The sequence below is a fragment of the Heteronotia binoei genome, chromosome 6 (assembly GCF_032191835.1).
Source record: "Heteronotia binoei isolate CCM8104 ecotype False Entrance Well chromosome 6, APGP_CSIRO_Hbin_v1, whole genome shotgun sequence".
Lineage (NCBI taxonomy): Eukaryota > Metazoa > Chordata > Lepidosauria > Squamata > Gekkonidae > Heteronotia > Heteronotia binoei.
Window position 1 is genome coordinate 142807667 of NC_083228.1, and position 13452 is coordinate 142821118.

Below are 13452 nucleotides of genomic sequence, written 5' to 3' on the forward strand. Positions count from 1 at the left end.
TTCCGGGCGTGCAAGGAAGGGCCACAAGAGTGGAGGGATGCCCACGGGGCTGCCCGATGCCACGTTACACCAGGGGTGGCCAACGGTAGCTCTCCAGGTGTTTTTTTTTTGCCTACAACTCCCATCAGCCCCAGCCAGCAGGGCCAACGGCTGGGGCTGATGGGAGTTGTAGGCAAAAGACATCTGGAGAGCTGCCGTTGGCCGCTCCTGCATCAGACCTTCGGTCCAACAAAGGTCGGTGTGGTCTGCTCCGATCGGCAGAGACTGCCCAGGGATTCTGGCAGAGGTTATCTGCGACCAGATCCTTGTACGTGGAAGTGCTGAGGTCTGAATGAACCCCTCAGGGTCGCCAAGTCCAATTCAAGAAATATCTGGGGACTTTGGGGGTGGAGCCAGGAGACTTTTAAAATCCCTTCCTTCCATAGGAAACAATGAAGGATAGAGGTACTTTCTTTAGGGGCTCATAGAAGAAGAAGAAGATATTGGATTTATATCCCGCCCTCCACTCCAAAGAGTCTCAGAGCAGCTCACAATCTCCTTTATCTTCCTCCCCCACAACAGACACCCTGTGAGGTAGATGAAGATATTGGATTTGTATCCCGCCCTCCACTCCGAAGAGTCTCAGAGCGGCTCACAATCTCCTTTATCTTCCTCCCCCACAACAGACACCCTGTGAGGTAGATGAAGATATTGGATTTATATCCCGCCCTCCACTCCGAAGAGTCTCAGAGCGGCTCACAACCTCCTTTGCCTTCCTCCCCCACAACAGACACCCTGTGAGGTAGATGAAGATATTGGATTTATATCCCGCCCTCCACTCCGAAGAGTCTCAGAGCGGCTCACAACCTCCTTTGCCTTCCTCCCCCACAACAGACACCCTGTGAGGTAGATGAAGATATTGGATTTATATCCCGCCCTCCACTCTGAAGAGTCTCAGAGCGGCTCACAATCTCCTTTCCCTTCCTCCCCCACAACAGACACCCTGTGAGGTGGGTGGGGCTGAGAGGGCTCTCACAGCAGCTGCCCTTTCAAGGACAACCTCTGCCAGAGCTATGGCTGACCCAAGGCCATTCCAGCAGGTGCAATTGGAGGAGTGGGGAATCAAACCCGGTTCTCCCAGATAAGAGTCCGCACACTTAACCACTACACCAAACTGGCCCTGGTCCAATCTTTTTGAAACTTGGGTATTTTTGGAAGAGGCACTGGATGCTATGCTGAGTATTTGCTGCCTGTCTCTCAGAAAACACGCCCCCCCCCCCAGAGTCCCAGATACCCGCATACCAATTCTCCATTATTTCCTATGGGAATAAGTCTCCATAGGCAATAATAGAGTTCCCAGCATGCATTTCCCTCCCCTCCCCCCGCTCTCTGATGACCCTGATGCAGGGGGTGGGCTTCCAAACTGGGGGATCCCCTTCCCCCACCTGGGGATTGCAGGAACAACAGGGGAATCACAGTGAGGACATACACAAGAAACATGAATAGGCGACCAGACTTTCATAGAATCATAGAATCAAAGAGTTGGAAGGGGCCTCTAGGGTCATCTAGTCCAACCCCCCCTACACAGTGCAGGAAATTCACAAACACCTCCCCCTAAATTCACAGGATCTTCATTGCTGTCAGATGGTCATCTAGCCTCTGTTTAAAAACCTCCAAGGAAGGAGAGCCAACCACCTCCCAAGAAAGCCTGTTCCGCTGAGGAACCGCTCTAACGGTCAGGAAATTCTTCCTAACGTTGAGCCGGAAACTCTTTTGGTTCTGGTCCTACTTTCTGGGGCCACAGAAAACAATTCCACACCATCCTCTATATGACATCCCTTCAAGGACTTGAAGATGGTGATCCTGTCACCTCTCAGCCGCCTCTCCAGGCTAAACATCCCCAGCTCCTTCAACCTTTCCTCATAGGACTTGGTCTCCAACCCCTCACCATCTTCGTCGCCCTCCTCTGGACCCGTTCCAGCTTGTCTACATCCTTCTTAAAATGTGGTGCCGAAAACTGAGCACAATAATGTTGTGTGAAACTGAACTTTTTAATAATTTTTAAATATGCTTACATGCTTTTTAAATAGAAAACTTCTTTAGACTTAATGTATTTGACACAGAAGTTCACCTTGACAACCATAAAACGCATTTGAATCCTTGTAAACAGAGCCCATAGTGTTTAACTGATACAGCATACACATAACTAGTTAATAATATAATAGACGCGTATTATGATATCTTCCACGGTATTGTGCTGTATATTACAAGGGAGTAAGCCAGTTCCTTTTACTAGAAGCATAGCAAAGCCTTCCGCTCCATTGCCGGCCAGAATACTCTTCATACAGATTGGATGCAAGCACTGAGACTTCATGAAGGAACCACCCATTGTTGCAATATATATTTTTCTATATGGAGAAAGCCACTTATATATCTGGTTCCAGGCCTTCACTTCTGCATATGGCATAATGCTCTCCAGCTGGAACATAAGAACATAAGAGAAGCCAAGAGAAGCAATACAAGAACTCGTGGGCATTCGATGAAATTGCTGAGCAGACAGGTTAAAACGGATAAAAGGAAGTATTCTTCACCCAAAGGGTGATTAACATGTGGAATTCACTGCCACAGGAGGTGGTGGCGTCCACAAGCATAGCCACCTTCAAGAAGGGGTTAGATAAAAATATGGAGCAGAGGTCCATCAGTGGCTATTAGCCACAGTGTGTGTATGTGTATATATATATATATATATATATTTGGCCGCTGTGTGACACAGAATGTTGGACTGGATGGGCCATTGGCCTGATCTAACATGGCTTCTCTTATGTTCTTATGTTCATGTTGGATCAGGCCAGTGGCCCCTCCAGTCCAACACTCTGTGTCACATAGGAACATAAGAGAAGCCATGTTGGATCAGGCCAGTGGCCCCTCCAGTCCAACACTCTGTGTCACAGAAGAACATAAGAGAAGCCATGTTGGATCAGGCCAGTGGCCCCTCCAGTCCAACACTCTGTGTCACATAGGAACATAAGAGAAGCCATGTTGGATCAGGCCAGTGGCCCCTCCAGTCCAACACTCTGTGTCACATAGGAACATAAGAGAAGCCTTGTTGGATCAGGCCAGTGGCCCATCCAGTCCAACACTCTGTGTCACAGAAGAACATAAGAGAAGCCATGTTGGATCAGGCCAGTGGCCCCTCCAGTCCAACACTCTGTGTCACATAGGAACATAAGAGAAGCCATGTTGGATCAGGCCAGTGGCCCCTCCAGTCCAACATTCTGTGTCACATAAGAACATAAGAGAAGCCATGTTGGATCAGGCCAATGGCCCCTCCAGTCCAACACTCTGTGTCACATAAGAGAAGCCATGTTGGATTAAGCCAATGGCCCATCCAGTCCAACACTCTGTGTCACATAAGAACATAAGAGAAGCCATGTTGGATCAGGCCAATGGCCCCTCCAGTCCAACACTCTGTGTCACATAAGAGAAGCCATGTTGGATTAAGCCAATGGCCCATCCAGTCCAACACTCTGTGTCACAGAAGAACATAAGAGAAGCCATGTTGGATCAGGCCAATGGCCCCTCCAGTCCAACACTTTGTGTCACATAAGAGAAGCCATGTTGGATTAAGCCAATGGCCCATCCAGTCCAACACTCTGTGTCACATAAGAACATAAGAGAAGCCATGTTGGATCAGGCCAATGGCCCATCCAGTCCAGCACTCTCTGTGTCACTTAAAAACATAAGAAAAGCCATGTTGGATCAGGCCAATGGCCCCTCCAGTCCAACACTCTGTCACACAGTGGCCAATATATGTGTGTGTGTGTATACACACACACACACACACACATATATATATATACACACACATACTGTGGCTAATAGCCATTGATGGACCTCTGCTCCATATTTTTACCCAATCCCCTCTTAAAGCTGGCTGTGCTTGTAAGCTATGCAGTTGTAAGCTATAGTTGTAAGCTATGCAGCAATGAGACCAAGCAGGTATAAGGAGTAAGCTATTTTTCATTTAAAGCAGGACCAAAGTCTTTCTTTATTGCTGGCAAAAAGGCTCCCACCTGGAAATTGGCAACCCTAGAACCCCTGGGCATTTTGCACAACGCTTTATCACAGAGCTTCTCCCCCCCCACCCCCACCCTGCTACCTGCTGATACTAGGGGCTGAATCTGGGGACATTTTGCGAACGGAACACATGCCCTGCTATTGCCTGTTGTGTGGCCAATCAGAAGACCAGCCTTGGAGGGCCCGGGGCTTTTTTTGTAGCAGGAACTCCTTTGCATATTAGGCCACACCCTCTGATGTAGCCAATCCTCCTGGAGCTCGCAGTGGGCCCTGAACTAAGAGCTCTGTAAGCTCTTGGAGGATTGGCTACATCAAGAGGGTGTGGCCTAATAGGCAAAGGAGTTCCTGCTACAAAGATTTTGCTCGTGACATCAGTTCAGGTCTTTAGGATATGAAAAACCCTTTTTCTCCGTTCTTTTTTCTCCCTTCCAGATGCTGGGCAATATCTAAATTCTGGGGACGGGATGTTTCGGAGACCCTCTGAAGGGCAATCCCTGATTAGCTATTTGTCTGAGCAAGATTTTGGCAGCTGCGCAGACTTGGAAAAGGTAAGAATAGGAAGAGGCGAAAGGTAAAGTACGGTACTAGGTGTGTTCACACGAGCTCTTTATGAGCAGTTAAATTGCAGGGACTTGGTATGGGAAAAGATTAACCCAATCCCTCGGGCTTTCTGGGAATTTGTCCCGCAAGTTGCTTTGACTCCATTTTAGGAATGCTTTCACCATAAAGCAATGCTACACGTGCTATTTATTTATTTGCATTATCTGTAGCCCTTCTTTTCCACTGAGGCTCAAGGCAGAGTACAAAATATTTTAAAATCAGGCTGCCTAAGGCATTCAACAAGGAAGAAGATGATGATATCGGATTTATATCGCACCCTGCACTCCGAATCTCAGAGCGGCTCACAATCTCCTTTATCTCCACCCCCCCTCCAACAACAGACACCCTGTGAGGTCGGTGGGGCTGAAAGAGCTCTGACAGAAGCTGCCCTTTCAAGGACAAGAAGAAGAAGAAGATGAAGATATTGGATTTATATCCCGCCCTCCACTCCGAAGAGTCTCAGAGCGGCTCACAAGCTCCTTTACCTTCCTCCCCCACAACAGACACCCTGTGAGGTGGGTGGGGCTGGAGAGGGCTCTCACAGCAGCTGCCCTTTCAAGGACAACCCATGCAAGAGCTATGGCTGACCCAAGGCCATTCCAGCAGCTGCAAGGGGAGGAGTGGGGAATCAACCCCGGTTCTCCCAGATAAGAGTCCGCGCACTTCAGAGGTGTTTTGCCACTCCCTGCCTCCAGGTTTTCCCTCCCCGGATTTCCTTGGAGGCCTCCACACAGTGGCCAAAACCCATGGGCCTTCAGGAGGTCCACCAGTGGGACCAGGACACTAGAAGGCCTCCCCTCTCACTGTTGCCCCCCCAGCACCAAGAAGACAGAGCATCACTGTCCAGACTTAAGAACATAAGAGAAGCCATGGTGGAGCCGGCCAATGGCCCATCCAGTCCAACACTCTGTGTCACACAGTGGCCAAAACCCAGATGCCATCAGGAGGTCCATCAGTGGGGCCAGGGCACTAGAACCCTCCCACACTTGCCCCCTCAAGCACCAAGAATACAGAGCATCACTGCCCCAGACATAAGAACACAAGAGAAGCCATGTTGGATCAGGCCAATGGCCCCTCCAGGCCAACACTCTGTGTCACATAAGAACATAAGAGAAGCCATGTTGGATCAGGCCAGTGGCCCATCCAGTCCAACATCTTTGTCACATAAGAATATAAGAGAAGTCATGTTGGATCAGACCAACGGCCCATCCAGTCCAACATCTTTGTCACATAAGAATATAAGAGAAGCCATGTTGGATCAGGCCAGTGGCCCATCCAGTCCAACACTCTGTGTCACATAAGAATATAAGAGAAGCCATGTTGGATCAGGCCAATGGCCCCTCCAGGCCAACACTCTGTGTCACATAAGAACATAAGAGAAGCCATGTTGGATCAGACCAACGGCCCATCCAGTCCAACACTCTCTGTCACACAGTGGCCAAAAAACCCCAAATGCCATCAGGAGGTCCACCAGTGGGGCCAGGACACTAGAAGCCCCCCCACTGTGCCCCCTCAAGCACCAAGAATACAGAGCATCACTGCCCCGGATAGAGAGTTCCAACAATAGGCTGTAGCTAATAGCCACTGATGGACCTCTGCTCCACATGCTGGTCCAATCTTTTCTTGAAGCTGTCTTCAGTGAAGCCCCTCGTTTTCTTGCCTGGCCCACCCTGGGGAGCTGCTGTCAACTGGACCAATCCCCCCCTCCCCCCAGTCCAGCTTCCTCCCCTGCTCTCTGTGGCCCACCATCTCTGTTCGGGGTGGGGTGGGGGCTCTTCAGTTAATGGGGCCAGCTTCTGAGATCTGATGAGGTCAGGGGGCTAGCCCGGGCCATCCGCGTCAGGGCTCGCAGCTCTTAAATGAGTTTAAATGGGTCAGAGAGAGAAGCAGAGAGTCTGATTAAGGTTGTACAAGCTCCAGTTTCCTGGGAGGAAGGGGGGCTTTTTAAATGTCTTAAATGGCAGTAGTCAGGAGAGGGGAATCCGCGCGCGACTGTTTTGCAGCGCAATACCCGATCCCCTCGTCTGATGAAGCGCGCTTAGAGAGCGCACGGAAGCTCGCGTCCTGAATAAAACTCGGTTGGGCTTCCGGGTGCAACTTGACCCCTGCTTTGTTTTGTAACGTTGACCGGAAAATAGTAAAGAGAAAAGCGAGGGCAATCCTCATGTGTTAAGCTCACAGTCGTAGAAGCCTTTCGATGCTTTGGAGAGGGGGCGGAAAATGAAGCCTGGCCACAAAGCGGGTTGCTGCAGGATTCCGAGTTCTGCAGCTGGATGGAAGATTTGTGGTGCCACAGAGTCAGAGGTGATGTCTTAGGAAAAAGAGGTGCTGGAGCTCATTCACACAGCTCATTTGCATGTGTCGCCCACCCCCTGACATCACCGGGAGGGGTACCGAATCATAGCAGCTCAGCATCTCCCTTAAAAGGCTTCTCGAATTACAGTTGTCATCATTAAAACTTATTGCCTTCATACTTTTTAAATTACTTTTTCCTATGTGGCCACAGTGGCATGAGGAAGATTTCCATCTTCCTCCATCTTTGGGGAGGGACGGTGGCTCAGTGGTAGAGCATCTGCTTGGTAAGCAGAAGGTCCCAGGTTCAATCCCCGGCATCTCCAACTCAAAAGGGTCCAGGCAAATAGATGTGAAAAACCTCAGCTTGAGACCTTGGAGAGCTGCTGCTAGTCTGAGAAGACAATACTGACTTTGATGGACCTTTGAGGGTCTGATTCAGTAGAAGGCAGCTGCATATGCTCATATGTTCATATGACCTTTTGATATTATTATAAAATCCTACTGTTTTATAGAATATTTAATGGCAAATTCCAAATTCTTATCTATCATGTCTATCATACAAAACCAAATCTGTGTATTTTTAATCTACAAAAAACAACAAAAGATAGAAGGAAAAGAGGGGGGGAAATCCATTCTTTAATGGTGAAGGTTAGACCAGGGGAGCTGACGTTTCTCCCCGTTTGCCCCTCCCCCCCAATCTCTTGTTTCTGTGCAAAACTCAGGATTGCCGCCGGGACAAAATAGCTCTCCTTGGTCTTGTGTGGAACTTCAGCTTCTCCAGTTCGGAGTAGTGGTTAAGTGTGCGGACTCTTATCTAGGAGAACCAGGTTTGATTCCCCACTCCTCCACTTGCAGCTGCTGGACTGGCCTTGGGTCAGCCATAACTCTCGCAGAGCTGTCCTTGAAAGGGCAGCTTCTGTCAGAGCTCTCTCTCAGCTCCATCCACCTCACAAGGGTGTCTGTTGTGGGGGAGGAAGATAAAGGAGATTATGAACCGCTCTGAGATTCGGAGTGGAGGGCGGGATATAAATCCAATATCATCATCATCATCTTCTTCTTGTTTGGTGTAGAGAGCCAGTTTGGTGTAGTGGTAAAGTGTGCGGACTCTTATCTGGGAGAACTGGGTTTGATTCCCCACTCCTCCACTTGCAGCTGCTGGAATGGCCTTGGGTCAGTCATAGCTCTGGCTGAGGTTGTCCTTGAAAGGGCAGCTGCTGTGAGAGCCCTCTCAGCCCCACCCACCTCACAGGGTGTCTGTTGTGGGGGAGGAAAGTGAAGGAGATTGTGAGCTGCTCTGAGACTCAGTGGAGGGCAGGGTATAAATCCAGTTCTTCTTCTTCAAAACTACATCAGTTTGGTGCAATGATTAAGTGCACATATGCTTCTCTGGAAAAAATGGGTTTGATTCCCCACTCCTCCACTTGCAGCTGCTGGAATGGCCTTGGGTCAGCCATAACTCTTGCAGAGCTGTCCTTGAAAGGGCAGCTTCTGTCAGAGCTCTCTCAGCCCCACCCACCTCACAGGGTGTCTGTTGTGGGGGAGGAAGATAAAGGAGATTATGAACCGCTCTGAGATTCGGAGTGGAGGGCAGGATATAAATCCAATATCATCATCTTCTTCTTCCCCTTCCCCCTCCGCCCAGGAAAACGCCCACTTCAGCATCTCGGAGTCGCTCATCGCCGCCATCGAGCTGATGAAGTGCAACATGATGAACCGGCAGCTGGAGGAAGAGGCGGACGACAGCGATAAGGAGATCCAGGAGCTGAAGCAGAAGATTCGCATCCGGAGGCAGCAGATCAGGACCCGCCAGCTCCACCCGGCTTACCAGGATGTCAGCTCCGACAGTGAGTAGTCCCTCCCAGCGTGGGCTAGAACAGAGCAGAGCAGAGGCCCGGCCTGCCTCGGCGTCCCTCAAAACAGCAGCAGTGCCACATCACTGGAATCAGGACAGGCTCTTTCCCCTTGCTCTAAACCCGGGGTGTCAAACATGTGTCCCGGGGGGCCAAATCAGCCCCTTGGAGGGCTCCTCTCAGGCTCCCGAGCAACTGGCTGTCGTCTGCTTTCTTCTCCCTCTCTCTTGCTTCCCTCTGCATCTCAGCTTGCTTTGCCAGGCTTGCTCAATCGCACAGGAGCTACAGAGCAAAGCCTCTGTTTCCTCCATTAGCTGAGGCTCCTCCCTTGGTGTGTGTGGAGGGGAGAGCTTGCTTTTGCCAGGCTCTCTCAATCGCACAGCAGAGCTACTGAGCCAAGCCTCTCTTCCTTCTATTGGCTGAGGCTCCTCCCCCTGGGGAAGGAAAGAAAGAGCCAGAGTTTCCTCGGCCCGGTTCCCTGGATCCCACGGGAGAAATACAAAGAAAGCACCTTTAAGACCAACAAGTGCTAATGCTTTAAGCATGTTTTAAGGTTTTTTTTAAATCTTTAATTGCGTTTGTCTGTGTCCTTTATGAAGTTTGTATCTCTGCTACCCGGCATTACATTTTATGATACACGTGGCCTGTCCTGACACAGTCTTATTTATGTCAGATCTGGCCCTCATAACAAATGAGTTCGACACCCATGCTCTAAACTGTGCTTCAAGGGGAGGAATCGGACAGTTATGAAAGTGTGATCCATTGATATGAAGGTCTGAAAACTTTGCACATAGAATCCTAGAGTTGGAAGGGACCTCCAGGGTCATCTAGTCCAACCCTCTGCACAATGCAGGAAACTCACAAAGAACACCCCCCCCCCCCAAATTCACAGGATCCGTGTTGCTGTCAGATGGCCACCTAGCCTCTGCTTAAAAACCTCCAAGGAAGGAGAGCCCACCACCTCCCAAGGAAGCCTATTCCACTGAGGAACTGCTCTAACGGTCAGGAAGTTCATAGAATCCTAGAGTTGGAAGGGCCCTCCAGGATTATCTAGTCCAACCTCCTGCGCAATGCAGGAAACCCACAAACACCTCCCCCTAAATTCCCAGGATCCTCATTGCTGTCAGATGACCATCTAGCCTCTGTTGAAAAACCTCCAAGGAAGGAGAGCCCACCACCTCCTGAGGAGGAAGCCTGTTCCACTGAGGAACCGCTCTAAACTCAAAATACCTCCCCCTAAATTCACAGGATCCTCATTGCTTTCAGATGGCCCTCTAGCCTCTGTTGAAAAACCTCCAAGGAAGGAGAGCCCACCACCTCCCGGGGAGGAAGCCTGTTCCACTGAGGAACTGCTCTAACGGTCAGGAAGTTCTTCCTAACGTTGAGCCGAAAACTCTTTTGATTTAATTTCAACCTCTTGGTTCTGGTCCTACCTTCCGGGGCCACAGAAAACAATTCCACCCCATCCTCTATAGAACAACCCTTCATGTACTTGAAGATGGTGATCCTATCACCTCTCAGCCGCCTCCTCTCCAGGCTAAACAGGCCCAGCTCCTTCAACCTTTCCTCATAGGTTTCTTCAGACCCTTCACCATCTTCATCGTCCTCTTCTGGACCCGTTCCAGCTTGTCTATATCCTCCTATATTGGTCACATGTGTAAATATCCCATATCTAGATATCTGCCTCATTCAAGCCCTCTCCTTCCAGGTTTCATGGCAACAGACAGCGGGTCCCAGTTCAGCTCCCGAGACTCAACACGTCTGTCTGACTCGGGCTCCGCAGAAGAGGTGGATGAGTATGAGCTCAAAGGTAGGATGGCGTAACTGGAGAGTTCTGCGTCTGTTGCAGGTGGACCAGAGGTCCATCTAGCCAAGCATTGCCCAGTCCGAAGGACAGCAGCTCTTCAAGAGTCCAAGCAGAGAAATCCCTTTCCTAGCAACTGCTACCTGAAAACCTTCTAGCTGGAGATGCCAGGGGTTGAACGTGTGTTCCATCATTGCTCTCTGGTCCTTCCCTGACAGGACTCAGTGTACAGTCCTGACGATAGGAGGGTGGTCCTCCGATATCTGTGGTTTCAGGAGGTAGCTGCTGTGCTGGTCTGCAGCGGGAGAGCTGGATTCGAGTCCAGCAACACCTCAGAGACCAACAGTGTTCCCTGACTGCTATGGGAAGGTTTTGAGTCAGGTTTTCTCCCTGGTGTGAACAACTAGGAGACCTGCTCTTGTTGACTAAAGACCAGGGCTCTTTTTGTAGCAAGAACTCCTTTGCATATTAGGCCACACACCCCTGATGTAGCCAATCCTCCGAGCTTACAGTAGGCCCTAAGAGCCCCGTAAGCTCCAGGATAATTGGCTATGGAAGAGCGGAGTGGCCTAATCCGTGTTCCCTCTACGCTGCAGAGTCTTGCGAGAAAAAAATTATACTTTGCGGAATTAAAGTTGTGAGCGGCTGGCATTCAAGTTGTGAGCTGCTGCAGTAAATTACTGTGCTCTGGGGTCATCCTTCCGGAGCCGCGACAAAAAATGTGTGAGCCGGAGGCTAAAAATCTGTGAGCTAGCTCACGCTAACTCAGCCTAGAGGGAACACTGGGCCTAATGCGTAGAGGAGTTCCTGTTTCAAAGAAAGCCCCGCTAAAGACTTGTTTCTTTTTCTTCTCTCCCACTCCCTTGGCCTGCTTTGACATGCCTAACAACGACCGTAGTAGCAGAACATCTGTGTGCGTTCCCATTGCTGGGTTCAAGAGTACATCACGAGCATTCTAGAAACCCCTGGTTACAGGGGTTAGGGGTTTCTGTGGCTGTTTCATTAAACCTGAGAAAATTGCTGAGACAGGCTCATTGTCTACGAAGCTATAAAACGTACATGTTCCATGCTTCCCCCCCCCGACTCGTCTACCCGCCCCGTTTCCTTTTTCATCTTTGGAAGGTTCTGTCGTAGGTCCGCTCAGCTAAATTTTTACAGAGGTGTAAATATCGGTCCCCCTGACCAGCTGGGATGGCCCAAGCTAGGCTGATCCGATTGGGTTCGGGAAGCTCAGCAAATTCGACCCCGGTTAGCACCCGAACCAAGGCAGGCGACGGCAAACCACCTCTGTTCATTTCTTGCCTTGAAAACCCTGCAAAGTCGCCATAGATTGGCAGTGACTTGGTAACACTTTCCACCGCCAGGTTATCGGTCTGCCTGTTTTGAGCCCCTGGGCCCTCAGGAAGATTGCTTTGAAACCTTCGATATTGCTTTGAATTTTTTTTTTTTTAAAAGGAGAACGTAGAATAGAACGCAAGGAGATAGTTCGAGCTGGGTAGCCGTGTCCGTCTGTCCGTAGCGACAGAAAAGAGCACCAGTCCGGGAGCTTCGTAAAGGCCAACGAAACTTGTGGCGGGGGAGGAGTTTTCACGAGTCACTGTTTACTACTTCAGATGGGGGGTCAGACTAGATGACCCTGGAGGTCCCTTCCGACTCTAGGATTCTGTATCTGGAGAGGTGAAGCAGCGACGCAGCAAAAGTTCGTACCGTGCCACGGATTTTGCTAGCATTCAAGGAGCTGCGCAGGGTCTGCGAGGAATCTAATTAAATCAGTTATCGCACGGAGGCAGCCAATGGCCAACCACCTCTGAAGGTCTTTTGCCTCGGAAACCCTGCGGGGTCACCGTCAATCAACTGTAGCCTGATGGCGCTTTCCGGGCTTTTTTTTTGTAGCAGGAACTCCTTTGCATATTAGGCCACATCCCTCTTGTGTAGCCGATCCTCCCAAGAGTTTACAGGGCTTTTATTACTGGGCCTACCGTAAGCTCCAGGAGGATTGGCTACATCACGGAGGGTGGGGGGGGGGGAGGTGGCCTAATATGCAAAGGAGTGCTTGCTACAAAAAAGCCCTGGCACTTTCCACCTCTAGCAGGCCTGGAGAGTCGTATCCCAGACTGTAGAGACGTTTGCTCCAGGTAGAAAGCTTGAAAACCTCCGCCCTGATGGGAAGCCCCTTTGCCTTTGGGCCTCTCTGTCCTGTCCTCCCCCTTCTTATGCTGACATCCCCCCTCCCTTCCGCCCTTTTCTGCTGACATGCGATATTTTGTCATCACCGTATCATGCAGATGGTAACGATGGATCTAACCTGATTCAAATGTCCAAGAACGGCCTGTCAGTCTCAATGGCTTCCTTGTTTTCAGGTAGTAACCTCCCCTCCTGAGTGCGTAAATGTCCGCGTCGGTCAGTCTGTGCGTCACTCGGGCAGATCTCCCTTGGGCTATCCCACCTGTTTCCCTGTAGCACTCGCGTGTTTCCGAATCCCTTTGCTTGCTTTTCCTTTAATCGCTATAACCGCAGATGACACCGTGGGGCTAAATGATCCTTACAGAGAGCCAGGGCTTTTTTTTTGTAGCAGGAACTCCTTTGCATATTAGGCCACACCCCCTCTGATGTAGCCAATCCCCCAAGAGCTGACAGGGCTCTTAGTACAGGGCCGACTGTAAGCTCCAGGAGGATTGGCTACAGCAGGGAGGTGTGGCCTAATATGCAAAGGCAGGGGTGCAATTCTAGCAGGAGCTCCTTGATGTATTAGGCCACACACCCCTGATGCAGCCAATCCTCCAAGAGCTGACAGGGCTCTTAGTACAGGGCCTACTGTAAGCTCCGGGAGGATTGGCTACAGCAGGG

At 50.3% G+C, this 13452-nt stretch overlaps 1 protein-coding gene across 2 annotated transcripts in view; it reads left to right on the forward strand.

The window, feature by feature from the left end:
• Positions 1–13452, forward strand: part of RUBCN (rubicon autophagy regulator) — a 102451-nt gene that overhangs the window by 51473 nt on the left and 37526 nt on the right. Inside the window, exons 9-12 of one of the 2 annotated variants that reach the window (XM_060242840.1) lie at positions 4489–4604; positions 8594–8795; positions 10510–10611; positions 12891–12965. In XM_060242840.1, the coding sequence (XP_060098823.1) occupies positions 4489–4604; positions 8594–8795; positions 10510–10611; positions 12891–12965 (495 nt within the window). The remainder of the gene's footprint in view (positions 1–4488; positions 4605–8593; positions 8796–10509; positions 10612–12890; positions 12966–13452) is intronic. The other variant, XM_060242839.1, reaches the window with a different exon arrangement.